At 35.6% G+C, this 19,088-nt stretch overlaps 1 protein-coding gene and 1 pseudogene across 3 annotated transcripts in view; one reads left to right on the forward strand and one right to left on the reverse strand.

The window, feature by feature from the left end:
* The window catches only part of MON2 (MON2 homolog, regulator of endosome-to-Golgi trafficking), a 117,349-nt gene that overhangs the window by 4,123 nt on the left and 94,138 nt on the right, over positions 1-19,088 (forward strand). For 2 of the 3 annotated variants that reach the window (XM_049625887.1, XM_049625888.1), the window contains exon 2: positions 11,318-11,381. In XM_049625887.1, the coding sequence (XP_049481844.1) occupies positions 11,318-11,381 (64 nt within the window). Of the gene's footprint in view, positions 1-11,034; positions 11,382-16,579; positions 16,661-19,088 lie in introns of those variants that run through there. The other variant, XM_049625889.1, reaches the window with a different exon arrangement.
* LOC125919276 (activated RNA polymerase II transcriptional coactivator p15-like) lies at positions 4,325-4,886 on the reverse strand (annotated as a pseudogene).

The following is a 19,088-nucleotide window of genomic DNA, read 5'->3' on the forward strand; positions in this document are numbered from 1 at the left end:
AGAAGAAAAAAATGAGTTTGAATGTGATAAATTTGAAGGAGGGACATTGTGGAGAGATAGGAAGTCGTGGATAATTTGGCCTATGGCCTCTATTCTTGGTAAGGTAGGAAGCAAGCTTATTGCTGGGAGCAGTTGGTGATGAAAGGAGTGATGGGTAGAAAGTTTGAGAGGAGCAGTGGATCGCTTTGTAGAAGTGGAGGAGAAATTAACCTGGGACACTAAAGAGTCTTGGCAGGAAAAGTGGTTGAAATGATGATAGATCGTAAGATCTGTGTTCTGTTTCTAAAGAAGGAAATACATAAAACTTTGATTGATTGGAAGAAGATGGAAGGGTTAAGGGACTAGCAGCACCAATTTAATCAAAGAGCGGTGGAAGAGCTAGAAGGACCGGGATTGGCACAGGAAAGGGATGTTGGATTTCAGATTGCCAAGTCATGTTGCACTAGAGGATGATGAAGTCCAGGGAATGGGTGGTAGAAGAGGAAGGGGATGAAGGCCATTTAAGCTGAGGTGGTCAGAATTAGGGTTTTGAATGGATTTTCTCTTTTTTAGTGAGATGGAATCAGGAAGGGTGTAAATAGTAAGAAAGTGCAAGTAGTCTTCCTATGCTGTCTTTGTTTCCCCTTGTGTATGTGGGCTTGACAGAACCTAGGTGGGCAGGGATTTTTGGCTTAAAAAGCAGAAGTTCTTGTGGTAGAGTTCCTCAGGGCCCAGTGTTTTTTATGTGTTAGTTTGGTGAAAGAGATGCTTTTTACTCACCATGACAGGATTCTCCCTTTAACCAGCTATTTGGAGATTGAAGATCAAGTCAGTTGGCTTTTCTGGTAGGGAGAAGATATCATTTTCAGGACCTTGTGACAGTGGAGAATGAGGGCTGGATAATGTTTATTACATGTTTCGTTGGGAGCTATTTGGGTTTAGCATTTTATAATGTACTATAGTTTTTTTTTCTGATGACGTTGGTTGGACAGATTTGCTCATGACACAACCAATTGTGTTCTTTCTCTCATAAGTATGACAGAATAGGTCGATGTTTTACATAATGAAATAAATTAATTTTCATAATTTATTTAAAAAAACTTGCCAGCACCAGTCACATAAATAATGACAATTATGGTAAGGAGTTAGAAGTCATTTTGGTCAAGACTTACTTTCCTATATAATGCAATTTTAGATAATTGTGTTAGATGTGCACGTGGCCTTTGACCTTCGCTTTTTTGCTTTGTTTTGACTCTGCTCTTTCTTTGACTTTATTCCATAAAAGTTATATTAGATTCCTAAGTCTCATTAAATTCATTTTCTTCCGAAAAGCAATTTAGATGTTAACTTCAAGAATATATAAGCACAACTTTTTCACTAGGACTTCGAGGAAAATTTTGCTAGATTATTGCAGTATTTTAAGAGCATTTTTACAGTGAGATTTCTTTAAAAAGCTTTTGGTTATTCTATAACCTGTATTATACACTTATTAAAGTTCCATAACCAGTGAAATTTATTATTAAAGTATAAAACATAATAATTTATTTTTACTAAGTTTTTGACCATTGCGTTTTTACTTTTATGAAGGAAATGAATAAGCAAAGATCAGTGGAAACATACTTTAGTCAAATGTATTGATTATCTTTTTAGCACTGTGCTTTGGTGATACAGAAGAAATAAATGACATTTATCTGGCTCGTAAACCAAAAAGGAAGACATACTCCAAAAATGGAATTATTTTTCTTTTTTCTTTTATATAAGCATAGCTTATTTTCAGTCATGTACGAAACACTGGGTTTTGCCGTTACTGTTATAATTTAATAGAAATTTATTAGTTTCTTAAGCATAAAGCATGGCGAAAGATAAAAACAATGAATGAGAGACTGCCTTTATTTTTATGAAGTTAACTCAGTGTTGAGTATTGTCTTTCCATTAGGCTAGGGAGGTTGCATCCATTTACTTTATTACAAGATGCTATTTTAATTTTACAGATGAGGAAATTATGGTTTCCTCTTGGCTCAGTAACTTGCATAAGTTAGTAGATCTAGAAAGTGGAAGAACTGGGATGTGGCTCCCTGTGCATCTGTCTCTAACTCCTCTCCATTACTCCGAGCTGCAAAATGCCTTCAAAACGTACTTACTTGTTTCTATCATTGTTTCCATTTGTCTGCCTTGCTTCATTATTTGTTACTATTCATCATTCTTTCCATGTTGCCATTCTCTCATTTTGATGTTTGTAGCACTCTACTTTCCTATTACTCCTTCTCTCTCAGTATTCCTTCCCTTCATGTTTATGTAGAATTGTATCCCACGCTCTGTTTTCAGGCCTCTTCTGCATGCTCCTCCCTCATTACTGTCTTCTACTTACCCCCAGTAAAGCTGCTGGGCTTTACCCTGATGCTGAGGACTCCTGAATCTACTCCGTGTACTCTGCTCTCTTTCCTGAGCATAGACCAATGTCTTTCCTTAGACCAGAATATCTTTCCCATACTTGACATAGGACTTTTTGTAGTTAAACTTATTTGCCCTAAAACTTGCCCTTTACCCACATTTCACTTGTACTGTTAATGGCATTTATCACTGTTGCTTACCTTAGTCACATTTGGCTATCTTCTCCCCCTCAGTTCTCTTTCTTTATTCATTGTCAGCTGTTCCTTCCTGCTCTGTAGTTTCCAACATACCTCTTCTTTTTTCTGTTTTCTCAGCTTATTATTGTAGTACCAAATTTCAAATACCTGGCCGTTAATATGCATCAATGGCACACACACACACAAATTTCTGTATGGTGGGGTGCCTGGGTGGCTCAGTCGGTTTAATGTCCCAACTTCAGCTCAGTTCATGATCTCGCAGTTTGTGAGTTTGAGCCCCGCGTTGGGCTCTGTGTTGACAGCTCGGAGCCTGAAGCCTGCTTCGGGTTCTGTGTCTCCCCTTCTCTCTGCCCCTCACCTGCTCACAGTGTGTCTGTGTCTCTCTCTTTCTCAAAAATAAATAAACGTTAAAAAAATGAAAAGAAAAACCATTCTATATGTAACCACTAGCTTAATATACTTAAGCAGCTCAGAAACCCTTAATGGCTACTCTCTACTTACTGGACCCCTTAGTATAGCATTTAAGACCCTCCTTGATCATCCCAACCTTCCTTTCTAGCTTCATCATCCTCAGTTTTTCCTGATATGCCTTTGTACTTCAGCCAAGGTGTATTGCCTGCTATTTATTCTCCAGATATATCCTGCTGCTTCTCTCTTCCATGCTTCTGAGGTTCCTTTTGCTGGCCCATAATCTTCTCTTTTTTTTTTTTTTTTTTTAAATAAATGTTTGAGAGAGCGTGAGCAGGGGAGGGGCAGAGAGGGGGACAGAGGATCCAAAGTGGGCTCTGCGCTGACAGCAGCGAGCCTCATTTGGGGCTTGAACTCACAAACTGTGAGATCATGACCTGAGCCTAAGTCAGCTGCTTAACCAACTGAGCCACCTAGGTGCCCACCTTTTCCTCCTTTTAAATTAAGATCCTACCTTTCATTGAATCCCACTTTAAATGTTGCTTATCTGTTTGTTGCATAAATAAATCAACTTTACAGATAATTTTCTAATTTCTCCCCTCATTCCCTTCATTCATTTGTTCATAAAATAGTTTTTGAGTACCTACTCTGTGCTATGTACTGTTAGTTGTTAGAGCAAAAACAGTTACAGCTCCTGCCCACATTTTCAAACTAATATGTTTTCTTCTCTTTTCTTAACTTTCATTTAAACATATTTTAGGTGTACCCTGAGTGGCTCAGTCAGTTAAGCGTCGGACTTCAGCTCAGGTCATGATCTCACGGTTTGTGAGTTTGAGCCCTGCATCAGGCTCTGTGCTGACAGCTCAGAGCCTGGAGCCTGCTTCAGATTCTGTGTCTCCCTCTCTCTGCCCTTCCCTTGCTTACGTGCAGTCTCTCCCTATCTCAAATATAAACAAACATAAAAAATTTTTTTAAATTTATTTTTATAAGTTATTTCCATATAAGTCTTATGTTTTACCTTTTGTTTAGTTATTTTAGGTTTTTTTTTTGGGGGGGGGAGTCTAAATAGCACCTTAAAGGGTCAGTTTTACATCTTGTTTATACTTCTGTTCACCATAGTGCAAAGTATTTGTATATCTAGGAGGTACTAATTAGTTACTTTTTAGAGGTTAAATTTTTTAAAAGGAAAGAAAAGGGATACCATATATATAGGAATATTATATATATATATATTTAGCGATCCACATGTAACCTGCATTTTTTTTACGTTTACTTATTTTTTGTTTTTATTATTTTTTTTAATATTGTATTACTTGATTTTATTTTACAGTAGGTGGTGGGCACAAAGCAATCCTCCTTAGTAAAGTTGACAATCAGCTTCACTCAGAACATTTTTAATAATGTACATTAAAAAAAAAGTATTCATCTTACAAATTGTTCTGCAATCCAAATATGCAATAGCTTGGAAAACAACATTTAGAAAACAAAAGCCAATGTAAAAAGACAGATTAAAACAACTAGAACAGTACAGGTTTTATACGGCTCTGATTTTACAGTTTACTGCATCATCAGTGTCAGAAATCTGTTCCTTCAGCTGGCTCCATTGCTTAGGATTTAAAGAAATACCTTTTCTTCCTGGTTTTATTTCACCTTCCGGATCCATTCAGTATTCTCTAATATCAATTAGGACTTTCCCTTTAAAGTCTCAAACACTGACTTACCTCATTTTCCCAGTCTGAAACATGTTATCATCTCTGTGGCTCCTACTCTTCTTAGAGGATAATAGGGCTCTTGAAGTCTCACCGGTCTGCCTCACACTCAGAATCACTGCCCGAAGAGCTTGAAGAAACAAGTTCCTTTGACTTAGGCATTGCTCCACTCTTGCAGCTGAACAGCCCTCTGCTCACTTGCTTGCAAGTGGAGTTTACTTATTTTGAGAGAGAAAAAGCATGAGCTGGGGAGGGCCAGAGAGAGAGGGAGAGAGAGAATCCCAAGTAGGCTCTCTGCTCACAGACCCCAACTCTGGGCTCCATGTCATGAACCGTGAGATCGTGACCTGAGCCAAAATTAAGACTCAGAAGCTTACCCATCTGAGCCACCCAGGTGCCCCTGCATTTCAGTCTTTCATTTGATATGTTAAAGAACTTTTTTTGTTGTTGTTTTGTAGAAGCCAGGGTTTGTTGTTGTTGTTATTTGGTTGGGTTTTTTTGTTTGTTTTGGGGCAGTGTTTTGTTTGTTTGTTTGTTTTTGAGAGACAGTGCACGTGTACCCGTGGGTGGAGCTGGAGAAGGGTGGAAAGAGAGGGAGAGAGAGAATCTTAAGTAGGCTCCACACCCAGTGCAATCCCTGACCCAGGCTCCATGGGACTCCATCTCCCAATCATGAGATCATGACCTGAGTGGAAATCAAGAGTCAGATGCTTAACTGACTGAGCCACCCAGGTGCCCAGGTGAGAGGTTTTGAATTAGATGCCCTGTAGGTATATATCTTTCAGAGTTTGGGGTTGTAAACCAATTATATGTTATAGAAGAAAACCATATTGGTTTCAATGTATTAATTGTTTTATGAGCATATTGTCCTGTAGGGAGTATTCTGGATCTCCTTATTCCCAAGTGTGGACTTCATTTTAGTTTTTTTTTATTTTACCTGATATCTAAAATCATAAGTCTTCAGGCAGCTTTATACCTCCCTGATATCTTATGAGTACATTTTTGGATTCAAATTGCTGTTAATCTGAGTTTCATAATACTACCTCAGCTCTTGTGTTACGTTATGTAAGTAAATAATTCATTTGGACCTTTGGTAAATTTGTTCTCATTTTGAGGTCGATTTTCATAGATGTGAAAAGTATGTATTTTTTTTAAAAGACAACATAGGAAAAAACAGAACATAGGAACTGTGATGAAGGGAAGCATCATTAATTTTTTTTTTACTTGTAAAATTGTTTCTAGTACAAGTAGTGGACCTTTGTTAATTCCCTTCCTAGCATCCATTCCCTCTCACTTCCTTCTGTAGTAGGCTGCACTCTTCTTTCATTTCCAGACCTTTGGATTGAGATGAATTAATCTGATTCCTTCCTTAGGGTACCTTGATTAGTTTAATCTAATTTAAACCCTCCCCACCGCCACCAGCCCCACCTTCATTTCTGTCCAAGTTACATAATGCCAGTGAGTGCTCCTGGACAAGGAGTTTCCTCTTCCTTTTTAAAAAGCTGCTAAAAGAGGCCTTTTTCATATAAAATTGTGAAATGTAGAATGCTTGCAACTGTTTTTATTGGCAAGTTTGGAAGTGGCCAAAGGATGGACCTACCCATGGAACAGGACGGAACCAAGAGAATGGCAGAAAGGTGGACCAGCAGCCCTGACGGCCTTGTGCATACCTGGATCGGATTTCCTCTGGGTTTTTAACTAGTGGGCAGTAGAGTCTCCTTCTCTACTTAGAACTTGTAATACTTTTGTTTAGAAGCATTTATTATGTAGCTCCTGTATGCCAGGCACTGTGATAGACGTTAGTGATATGGAGCAACAAGTGGAATAGATTTCTTGTCCTTATAGGGCCTATAGCTAGAATGGAGGAACAGACATGTAGTGAGATGAGTGGGATAAAGTGTTACCGGTACAAACCATAGACAGCCCACAAAGATGGAAAGGCTTTTTCATAGTTACCAGAGAAAAAAATTGATGGAAGAAATTATTTCTGTCACTGCTCTTATAGTACCAAAAGCAGGAGAGCCTCCTCTTTAAGCCTACAATTATCTTCATTTTGTGAGTAGTGGTTTAATTTCAGCAAAGCATTATTTGTCGCATTAGTATTGATTTGGGTTTGTATATAACTTGTATATAACTATAATTTAAGAGCTGTAAAAATAGGAATTTATTCCTAATAAGTTTATACAAACTTAAATTTATCAGTAACTGGGTAGGTTCATGATTTTTTTTTTTTTTTTTTAAGGAAGTCCTTAAACTACTCAGTTTTGAGAAACACTAGTTGGGATAGGCACTGGGGAACCATTGAAAAGTTGAGTCAATGGATGAATGGAAGGCAAGATTGTAAGTCCAGAAATCTTTTAGTTTAGGTCAGTAATGAGCAGCTTTTTTTTTGTTTTTTTTTTTTTTTAATGTTTGTTTATTTTTGAGAGAGAGCGTGAGCGGGAGAGGGTCATAGAGAGAGGGAGACAATCCAAAGCAGGCTCCAGGCTCCGAGCTGTCAGCACAGAGCCTGAAGCAGGGCTTGAACCCACAAACTGCAAGATCATGACCTGAGCCAAAGTTGGACACCCAACTGATTGAGCCACCCAGGCACCCCAGAAGTTTGAATGAAGGTGCAGAAGTGGGATTTGAGAGAAAGGGTACAAAATATGTTCCCTACATAGCCTTTGTGGCTGATATGATTTTTGGGATGAGAGAGAAACCCCAGATGTCTAGTCAGTGACTGGATGGATACTGCTGCTGTTCAGAGAAGTAGAGATTATAGGAAAAGGAACAGGTTTTTTCTGGGGCTGAAGTGGAAGTGTGTGGAGGGGGTGACAGGATGACACCTGTTTTGAGTATCTTGAATCTAAGGTGCCTTTTAAACATTTAGGTTAGTAAGTCATATAGTTTAGGAGACAGGAATATAATTTGGGAGTCTACAGCATTTAGAAAGTAATTGAAACCAGGGAATTATTTTTGCCCAGGAAAAGTTTACTGAGTGAGAAGTGAGGTCAAAGATATTCTAGACAGTCTTGGAAGAGGAGTCCACATTCTCTCTTGTCTCTGTTTTTTTGTGCTACTATCCTCCCTATTCAAAGTCCCTGGTGAGTATGTCTATTTGGGTAATCAAAGAATATTGAAGAAAAGAAAAGGTATTTCTTGAGAGAGATTAATTTTAAGAGTAACAAGCATTAAATACTGCTGTGTATTTAAGACTTTTGGTATTTTCCCCAAACTCACAGATTGCCCCCCCGCCCCCAGGAATAGAGATATTAGACTATACACCTTAACCTATGTCATCTCTAACCTATGTCATCTCTATCCAGTCCACAGAACTGGCAACTTTTTTCTTTTTTTTCTTTCTTTCTTTTTTTTTTTTTTTTTTTGTCAACTTCAGCAACAACAGCTTCTCCTTCTCCTCCTTCTCCTCCTTCTCCTCCTCCTCCTCCTCCTCCTCCTCCTCATTCTTTTTAAATATTTTATGCATGAGGGCCAATTCATAAAAAAGAACTATGTTTATAATTGAGTAGTTCACCTGTGGATGTACAAGATACCTGTTCAGAGTAGGGGATACTTTTAAAGCAAGAAGTTAAAGACTCTTCTTTACATAGACTGTCCTTGAAAAAGAGAAGGAAATCTGAGTCTGAATACCTCCATTTATTTGAGACACTCTTGAAGATGTAGCTAGGCTTCCGTATAAAGTAAGACTGAAGTGGTTAGAGGGACCCTGATATACATGTGTTGTCAATAAACATTGATATTGAAACTTTCCAGCAACACAGTGTGCCTAGAGAATAAGATGTTACAGTTTCAAAATTTGAGAGTAGAAACCTGCATGTAAGAAATGAGGAACTATGTGATAGGTCTAATTATATCTAAGGCAACAAATAGTCCTTTTGGTGGTTTTTTTTTGGTGTGTTTAGGAAAGAAAACACTGGTTTTATGTATCTTTTAAACCACTACTTTGGAACTATTAAACTTTAAAAAATGTTATTATTCCTTTTCCTTACTGTGTATATGTGTAAATATAATTGGTAAACATTTTATACTCCTTACAACTTATTTATTTATACTTATTTGTACTTATTTATGATATAGACATGGGTCAACTCTTAATTAATCTCAGGAAATCAAAACAGTGTTTGGCAAATCTGAAATCTTTTATTGACATCTAGTATCTAGCATGCCATAGGACTGAGTTTGGAAACTGTTAAGAAGGTCAGGCTGGCTAGAATTCCAGAAAGTCAGGACAAATGACATTGCTATTTATGATGATGGTTCAGTGTGATCAATTTTTGTTGAAAATGAAGCAGAAAGAAATATTGAATTTGAACATATACGGGGTACCTGTGGTTATAGTGAAGATGGGGAGAACTTGAAAATCATGGCAGAAGAAATCTCAGTGACCACAGAATGGCCCTGTAACAACCCAACAGAGTTTGAGATGAGATATGTGAGTATAACAAAGTATAGATAATAATTTCAGTGTCCTTGAATTTTGTATTTGTTTTGTCTGATTTTTCTTTCTCCAAATCTTTATTATAAATGTGCTATGGTTTGTACATCTAAAATGTGTTCAGAATCTGACTTCTTACCATCTCAGTCACTATTACCTTGGGCTTATCCATCCATCATCTTTTGCCTACATTATTGCAACTGTCTCCTAAATTTTGTTGCATATTGGACTCACCTGAAGATTTGAAAAAATACTGATGCCAGCTCCCGCTGGCATTCCTTGTAATGTATTGCAACCTGGGCATCAAGGATTTTTTTAAGCTTCTGGTGTCTCTAATATGTACTCCCCGCAAATTATCAGAAAATCAGTAATCTTTCCCTGAAGTAATTTATTTTGACTGTTATTTCTGCTTGTAGCCATATTAATTTAACTTGGGACATTTCCATTTCTTAAAGTTGTAGAACTAAGGCCTTCTTGGTTGTGAGCAGTGAAAGCTGACTGGCTGGTTTAAGCAGAAGTGAAGTTTACTGCTGTCATCAGAAAGAATTGTCTTGTTTCTGCTTTTCTTTGTCATTAGCCTCCATATTCAAAATCCCTGGTAGGTGTGTCTGTTTGGATTAGAAGAAGCTGCCAGGCCATGTGGGAAAGCCAGGTATCTGGCATTTTCAATTTTTACTAGTGGGAGATAAGTTCCACTTGCTTACTCATCTTGCTAAACTCATGAAGTTGGGAAATCTCTAGACACAGGCAAGGGCTTCACATGCTTGGAAGCCAACAAAATGACAAAGGTCTGCTATACATAGGATAACCTACGATGTGTTATTTATTTTAATCCACTGGTACTCAAGCTAAGAACCCACAGGACACTGCTGTTATTCCATAAATATTATTAAACCTTTAGAACCTGCTACCACTTGTCCCTTAGCAAGCAATAAAAGATAACAAAATAAATGAACAAGTAGCAAGCAAATTAATAGGACAACTTAGATATATAGCTTATGAATATTGATATATTATTTTTGGAGACCAGTATAAGTATCAAATAGGCATGGTTCTTGCTAGTAAAAATGTTCTGAGTTTCTATGATGGAAGTTATATATCAGTGTTATATGTCAGCACTGTCCAATAGAAATAAAATGTGGACCACAGATGTAATCCATATGTGTAATTTTAAATTGCATTAAAAAAGTAAAAAGAAACAGGGGCATTTAATTTTAATAATATATAATTTAACCCAATATGTTCAAAATATTATTTCAACATTTAATCAGTGCAAATATTTAAGGGATAGTTTGCATTTCTTTTCCATATTAAGTCTTCAAAATCTGTGTATTTTATACTTAGAATACAGCTGAGTTCAGACTAACCTCACATAAAGTGCTTAATGGCTACTGTATTGGACCACACAGTTCTGTGGCATTTTGTAAAATGCTATATAACTTCCAAATACTGCCCACTAAACATACTTCTCGTGAAGTGTTTTAGGTACCTTATGAAAATCTAATGGTTGTTTAAAAAATGTAAATTAAAAGTAATAATAAAGTTCTTGGTTATTCAGTGTCTTTGAATCCAAAAAGGTTTTACTGGATTTTGCAGTGTTTGGCTTTTTTTTTTTTTTTTTTTAAATGGTTGGAGGGAGGTATGAAATGGGGAAGAGAAACCTAATTTTTTTTTTATTTTTTTTTAATTTTTTTTTCAACGTTTATTTTATTTTTGGGACAGAGAGAGACAGAGCATGAACGGGGGAGGGGCAGAGAGAGGGAGACACAGAATCGGAAGCAGGCTCCAGGCTCCGAGCCATCAGCCCAGAGCCTGACGCGGGGCTCGAACTCACGGACCGCGAGATCGTGACCTGGCTGAAGTCGGACGCTTAACCGACTGCGCCACCCAGGCGCCCCTAATTTTTTTTTTTTATTAGGCTTTGTTTCTGTTTATTATTTTTATATTTTATGAACACTTCAATTCATGAGGGATTAGATGTGCCTTAGGCAGAGAAGGGCGACATGCTGTAGTGCCGAGCTTGCGTGTGAACAATCAAATGAATCATGTTTTACGACATATAATGTATATAGCACTACTAGGCTTTAGTATTTGAAGTTTTGTAAATAAAAGTAACAGTGATCATATATATTTCTTTCCCTAGCTAATCCATGTTGATAGTAAGTTTTATGTTCTAATTATTTTTATTCTTTCAGGCTGCTGAATCAGGAATAATAAAAGTTAAAACAATAGCTGCACGAAACACCGAAATTTTGGCAGGTAATTTTTTGCATTAAAAATTCAACAATTAATGAAAATTTCACTAATAGTAAAAGTGCACACTTTAAAACAACAAAAAACAGCCATCAGTTTTCTGTAGCCTCTCCTCTGTGCCCTAGCATGCTATTTATGATAAAGAATATGCAAAAGTCCCTAACTTATGAACTAATTGGGTTTGCCAAGGATGAATGTTATAAAATTCTCTGAAATTAGAAAGCTTTAAACTACTAACTCCTTACAGGCAAGGATTTGCATTCTCCTCCACCTCTTCTCAGTCACCTAAAACACACCTTACCCATAAAAGGCATTCAATTAATATTTGTTGTATTGAATTGAATAAAAGGTTGGTTCTCAGTCCACCTTCCAAGATCTATTTTCTCTTTAGTATAATATAAACAGGTGATAGCATAGTATTATAAATTTAGTAGTACTATATGAGTTTTGAATCGTAGGACTAAGACAGTATGGTCATGAAGAAAGAGTGGGAGTAGGGTGGAAGAAAGAAGAAAATGTTTTCTTACATTCTCGTGATTGAACCTGGTTTTCAAGGAGGAATTTTAAGAGTTGTCTTTGGCACTCTTTTGATAGTCTACTCATTACTTTTTTTGGTGCCTTCTTGTTCTTGCCTCTGTAATGAACATGGAAAAGAAGGAAACTGGATTTTCTGAGAATCTGTTACATGTGAGACATTCGTGCCACTTTGTCTTATAAAAGACAACCTTGTGGGGAAATGTTTTTATGTTATAGTAGAGCAAATCGAGATGCAAAGAGATTAAGTTACTTGACTAAGGTCATATGATAAATGGTGGAACTAGACTGAGGTCCCTGGCTGTTGAGAATCCAGGGCATGTTCTTCCTGCTACAGTATGCTGCCGTGATAATGTGAGGTTTCCACACTAGCCCCTCCCTCACAGGTGTTTATACTTAATCATTGCTTACTTCACTGATTCTTCGTTCTGCATTTCCAGTTCCAGCGGTGCTATTAGTCTCAGCTGGTTACAGGAGAAAAATAGTCCTATTAAGTTAATTTACCCAAAATCCAAATAGTGAGGAATCTCTCTAACTCTCATAAATCTCTTTACATTTTTAAAAAAGGATACCAGAAAAGCTCTAATTGGTGGAATTTCAAAGACTATTACAAAATGAAATGAAGACTTTTGGGGGGCAGTTTAAGGGTGGAAGGCGGATTTCACTTAGGCTTGCAGCTTTGCTGGACATGTGCCCATAGGGTGAGCTCTCCTGTGTTGCATCTGTTTCTCACAGCTTCTTCTCTGATTTTGAACATTGTGTCAAAACACCATATAGTTTCATAACATTATTCACAGCATTGAATAATGCTCTGTGTGCATTTTGAGAAGGGGTATAGTGAAAGTGGTGGGTAAAGGCAAAGGTATGTGTGGTTGGATTGGGAGGGTGGGCTAGTGGGTTTGGGAGATGCATGTTGGGTGGATTTAGCAACTATGAGGACATTAATGTTTAAAGATAAATTATGATCTGGATATTTTTAAGTTGGCCAGGCGTATTAGAATATCCTTACAGATAATAACTTTTGCTACCATAATTGCTAATATCATGGTTAGTCCTTAATCATTTCTCCAACAGTGGAAGTTTTCATTGGGTCTGTAGTTGATGGAAAATTTTAAAAAGAGACTGATTTCTTCAGAGGATCGCTGTCTGGTGCAGAGTTCTATACTAAAGTAAGGTGTCTAATTGGTTAATCTTAAGGAGGAGTAAGAAAAATTTTGTCCCAGTATGCGTTTAATATATAGGGGGCTATTAATTGCATTTTAATTCAATTAGCTGTATTCAAATCAAACTAAAACAAATCTTTATGTGCATACAATTAAGTTCATGCTTTAATGTCCATAGTTTCCAGGGCCATGTACTTGAGGACTGTATTAGCATTTACACTATTTCCTAGCATTTTTTACCAAGTATAACAACTGATACTTTAAAATGTATACATTTTTAGACCACTAGCATCTTGAAAATCAAGGGCTCTTAAGAACAAGGAAAGAGTTTAGTCAATATATAGTTTCTAAACTGCTTAATTAGAGTATAGTTAACACTAAAAACAATTTTTAGTTGACTTTTTAAAAAATTTCATTTCCTGAGAAGTGTTTACTTCTCTATGGTGGTAGGGACTGTAAATTACTACTTTTGCGCTCTCATGGATGTTAAAGATATCAAACAATGGAGGAATCTCAAATGAAATGGGATATTGAATTCTCAGATATCTCTACATATTCCAAAAATACAAAGGGTTGCTATAAAAATCAGAATCCTTAATTAGGATCAACTAGTCTGATCAGTGATACTTAGCACAGATTTCTAGCCAATTTTAGTTTTCTGAGATTTATTTTCCAAGGGAAGGTTGTTTACATTGCAGAATAAATCTTTGCTTTACATCTCCCCTTCTCTTAAGCATCCTCCTTTAATGTTTATTTTTCTTTGTTTTCACTGCTGTCATGAATGCTGACATAAGTGGGAATGCTATGCCAGGTAATGTCAGCATTGATTCAAATATACAGATCATTATCTCCACATTTCCTTTTCCTTTCAAGATAAAACTCTGCAAATGAGAGATAGCAACATCCAGTTCTTAATTTACGAGGCCAAATGCCTTAACCTGACACTTGACTACCATATATTACAAATGTTTTTATTAAGCCAGCTTACGGTATACTTGAAATGACTGAGAAGGCTTGTGTTATACAAAAATTACATAAACAGAGAATCTGTTTTTTAATATTTGAAACAAGGAAACCAACGAGGTTGTGATATTAAAATTGTGTTTAACCCATATTCAAAACCATAGTGGTTACATCTATCTATGGCTGCTTTCAGCCACAGTCAGTATACAAATAGAATTTTTACGTAGATGATCATTGTGTATGATTTGTGTTCTTTTCTCACACAGTTTCCCTCATCTTTTTCATATCTCCATGGTCTTGTTACTAAAACGTCTTTAAGTAGCAATGAGCAATATACTTTGGAATTTTTTTCTGATGTTAAAAGGTAATTTATCTGCTGATTTTATTTAGTATTTTCTATTTTAGCAATACATATGCTTGTGATATTTTACAAATATCTAGAGAATATATCATAAATATATTCTTAATAAGGAAAGAATTATGTAAGAATCACTGGAAGAAATACAAAGATGAGTAGTGTAACTCACCTATAGTCTATATGGAAATATAAGAAATATACTTGAAAAGTGTGTTTGTGCCTGCCTTTCATTCCATTTGCCTTTTGAAGTCCTTTGCCAGAAATTTTTTCTTCTAGAGGACACACTTCCTGAGGTCAGGATCAATATCTTATTCTCCTTATATTGCTAGAAGTTAGCACATTACATAGGAAATAGTAAGCCCTCATTTAGCACAGGCCAATAGTGAGTGAGTCATTCCAAAATGCAAGTTAAGTCTGTCAGTGCTGCCTCTAGTGTGTTTTTCTACTTTTCAGTCTTTACCATAATTTTACATGTTATGATGATTCAAGTAGATGAATTTTGTCATACTTCATTCATATCAGCCAGATCACAGAAGAATGAAGGAGACAGACTTTAAATGGAGAATTTTCATAGTGTGGTAAATGCCAAGATGGAAGTATAGACAGGCTTATTTATTATGAGAACATAGAGAAGGCAGGCACCCAACCCAGTCTGGGAATCTTAAGCTGAGTCTCAAAGCTTAAAAAGGAGTTAGCCCAACAAATAAGGTATAGAAGTGGAAAGTAAAGCAGATTACTTAAATATATGAGGTATAAAACAGTGTGGTCTATGTGGATACACTATTCAAGTATTGCCATTGTGTGACTTTCTGAGCTGCTGGATGGAAGGAGTTTGAATCAAGGAAGTGACACATTCATTTTAACATTTCTATGTAAACTCGCCCAGCAGTGTGCAAGGTGTATTTCAATGTACCATCAGTAAAGTAGAGGTCTGTTGGCAGGTGGTGTCTATAATCCAGGCTAGAAGACCGAGGGGGCTGTAACTAATGCCCTGTGTGCAAGTTAACCTAGTGGGTGAGAGAGATTACATAGTTTCTCTACGGTATAATGTGTTCTTATTTATTCTTTTTTCCTTGGATTTTTTTTAAACTTTTAAAAACTTTAATTTGTATTCTGCCTTTTATTATATCATAAATACTTTTTTTTGATGGTATCTTTTGTATTTTTTTTAATTGCTTCATAATATTTTTTAGCCAGTGATTGTATCTTATTAACCATTCCTTTATGTGAGGCCTGTTTCAGTATTTAGAATTATTTTTTTAAGGTAAATTTCTAGCAATTAAATTATTAAATCACAGGGTATGAACAGGTTCTTGGAATTTGTTACCACAGTGCTTTCTGATAAAAGTTTATGCCTTTAGCAGTAATAGGTGAGTGTATTTTTATAACATCCTTGCTGATTATTGTTTTAAAAAATGTTTTTGGGAATTGAACAGGTAAATGACTTCTTATTTTAATTGATACTTCTTTTTAATATTGAACATTTTCCTTTGAGGTTATTAAATTTCCTTTTTTCATTTTACATTTATTTCTTTGAGTTTTTGTGTTTTTCTTATATTATTTGAACTATTTTATAGCAAAGGTATTAACTTCCCATCATGTTTATATTTCCTGCAAGTCATTTACCTTTTAATATTTAATTGAGATGTTTTTCATTTTTACATAACATAATTTTTCTGATTTGTTCCTCTCCACTTAGGAAGTCCTTCTCCTTCCACATAGTGGTAGTCATTTTTATTTTCTTTTAGTTTTTTTGTTTGATTTTTTTCTTAATAATATAGGGAGTGATGTGAGGACCTAGATTCTTTTTTCATTTGTAAAATTACTAACCAATTGTAATAGCTAGCATCATTTTTTAAATAATCCTTCCTTTTCATATAATGTGCTTTTAATATGAAACTGCCCATACTTTTATTTGTCCTTCAATTCTTGACTCATTTAAAGTATTTTCAGACTATTTGAACCATTAAATTTTTTTAAATTTTGTTAGAAATATCAGTCTTTCCCATAACTAAATTTTAAGGGATTTTGAGGGTAGCAATCATATCTACATCATATTTTATTTCTTTCACAAGAATTATAATTTGTTATTTAATGACCATTAAAATTTATCATGATGAAACTTTTATTAACCCCCATTAATGTGATTCGTAGTGGGGTATCCTAGTTTAATTCTTTCTTTCCAGGATAAAAACTACAATTATGCAGTGAAACTGCTCAGAGCAAGGAAACCCCTAGGATATGGGGACCTGCTGGACCTCTTTCAGGTGTGTGAAAGTGTATCATTTGATCTCACAGTTATAAAATTTGGAAATAAAATACATTTATCCAACAGTGTTATTCTATTAAGGGAGTCATATTTATTAAGGGACTTAGGTTAAAAAAAATAAATTTTTTTTCCTTACCCCCTAAAAAGCCTGTCTTTATATTTTGAAGGAATTTGAAATCGAGAGTTCTGATTAAAAAGAGTTGAGCCTTTTCTTCTTAATTTCCTGGAATGAGTTTAAAATATAGTTAAAGCAAGATGTCTTTATATCATTATATAGCTTTTTCCTCATGATTTCTAAAGTCTCAGTCCATAGGAAGGTTTTTATATAAAGCTGTATTTAAAATAACATGTCATTAAAATTATTGTATATAAAGAGCATCTATCTCTCAATTAGAAGAGCAGGCTAATTTTGTTTCCTAAGACTACTATCACTTTTACAAGAAGAAAAAAAAACTACCTTTTTTTTGTTGTAATTTCTGTCTTACTGCATTGTGATCTGGATATGGTAGATATGTTTTTTTCACACTGTGTTTCAAAAGACAAAACATCAATACGTTGTATTTTTTTTGTTATTGATTTATTCTGATAACATTGAAACATCCTTTTTTATTATTTTATTCTCATATAAACTGGGAGAAAGAATGGGAAGGAGGCAAGAGATGGATGTTGGATTCCTTTCAGTTACATTAAAATAAAATTCGTAAAAATTATTTTTAATACTATTTTAATTTATCCTAACTTGAGACACCTGGGTAACTGTGACTGCCCCCATATACAACATTTTGCTGAAACTCACTTTATGTTATTCTTTCTAAGAGGCACAGTTTTTTCACATTTTAATATTGCCCAAGTTGATATGCATCTTACAGTTGATGGCATCTTACGATCATTGTGGGCCAGGTAGTATGTAGCTGTCATTTACGGTGCAAATGTGAACTTGTTTATAGGTTCATATTACTATTAATGTCATTTGAGTTATGTGCATTGTTGATAACTCGTAAGTTTAATTGCTATTTAAATTGTCACCCTAGTTGTACAGAAATTTTCTGTTGACATCTTAATGGTAAGGTCACAAAAGCACCAGCATCAAAATGTGCAGAATGGGTGACACTGGCTTAGAAGATGATCTCAGAGACAATAGGGAAGTACTCTTTCAAGAAGTGAGGCATCCCAAACAATCTGATTATAAAATGGGCAGAAGATCTATATAGACATTTTTCCAAAGAAGACCTACAGATGACCAACAAGTATATGCAAAGACGCTCAACATCATTAATCATCAGGGAAATGTACGTCAAAACCACAGTGAGATATCACCTTACAGCTGTCAGAGTGAGTGTTATCAGAGACGAGGGAATACAATGGCCTTGATAGATGACATTGTGAGGAACAATTCTAAGTGATGAGAAAGCATTGTATCAGTTTAATTGACAGAATTAATATTGGCACTGATTTTTCTGTGTGACAATTGAATGTGTCTTGAAGTCACTTTCATCAGAGACTCTCTGAAAGTACATTTTTTTTTCCTTCTATGAGGACAGTTTCTTTTCCTTCATTTACCTGAAGACTTCAGGCAGACAGCATGAAAGTGCAGATCATTGGTTCCTCTGAGATACTTGTAACTGTTTGAACTTTGATTTGCTTTAAGTGCTGTTTACCTTAAAGAGTGGCAGCATAATGTTGTGGGAAGAATAGTGAACCAGGAGTTAGAAGACCTGTTTTCAAAATGTGGCTTTACCACTTACTATGCACTTGAGCCAAATCATGCTCTAAAAACTCTCTATGATTATTATGATACTCAGATGAGAAACATGTTAACATCATAAAAATGATAAATGCAACTTGTTACTGTTGAAAACTTGTATTTGCTGAATGGCATTTAATAACTAGGCATGTTCAGCAGAGTTGGGGTAGCCTCATGCTTCAGCAATTCCAGCAGGATTGAATATGGTAGGATATTTACTGCTTCAGAATAGTATTTTTTGAGCTTTATTGTCCTCTGTTAATCATTCATAGAAATGTTTTGAGACATTGTTACGGTACCTTGTGTCTTGATTTGAATCAAAATGTTTGTGCCTAGGAAATCAAGGAAATAAGGCAAGGGGAGCCCTTTTGGAAACACTGTTCTTTGCCAGTCATATTTGCCATCTCTTAGCTGTCTTAAATCAGTAATTTATGCTGGCATACCGAAGGACTTTGCAGAGTATGCTGTAGGAAATTGTGGTCTTTATTTAGCATACTATAATGGGAGCTTTGGGAGAAAAAGGTGGGGATTTAAATGATGAAATTAATGTTAACACTGATTTTACGTTTTTAATGTGATCGTGGATGACTTTCTAACAATTTCTTTTGAAAAACATGTTAAAACTCAGATTTGTATGTCTTCATTACAATTCTTAACCTCAAAAAATAATTGATGGGTGTCG

The sequence above is a fragment of the Panthera uncia genome, chromosome B4, assembly GCF_023721935.1.
Source record: "Panthera uncia isolate 11264 chromosome B4, Puncia_PCG_1.0, whole genome shotgun sequence".
Taxonomy (NCBI): domain Eukaryota; kingdom Metazoa; phylum Chordata; class Mammalia; order Carnivora; family Felidae; genus Panthera; species Panthera uncia.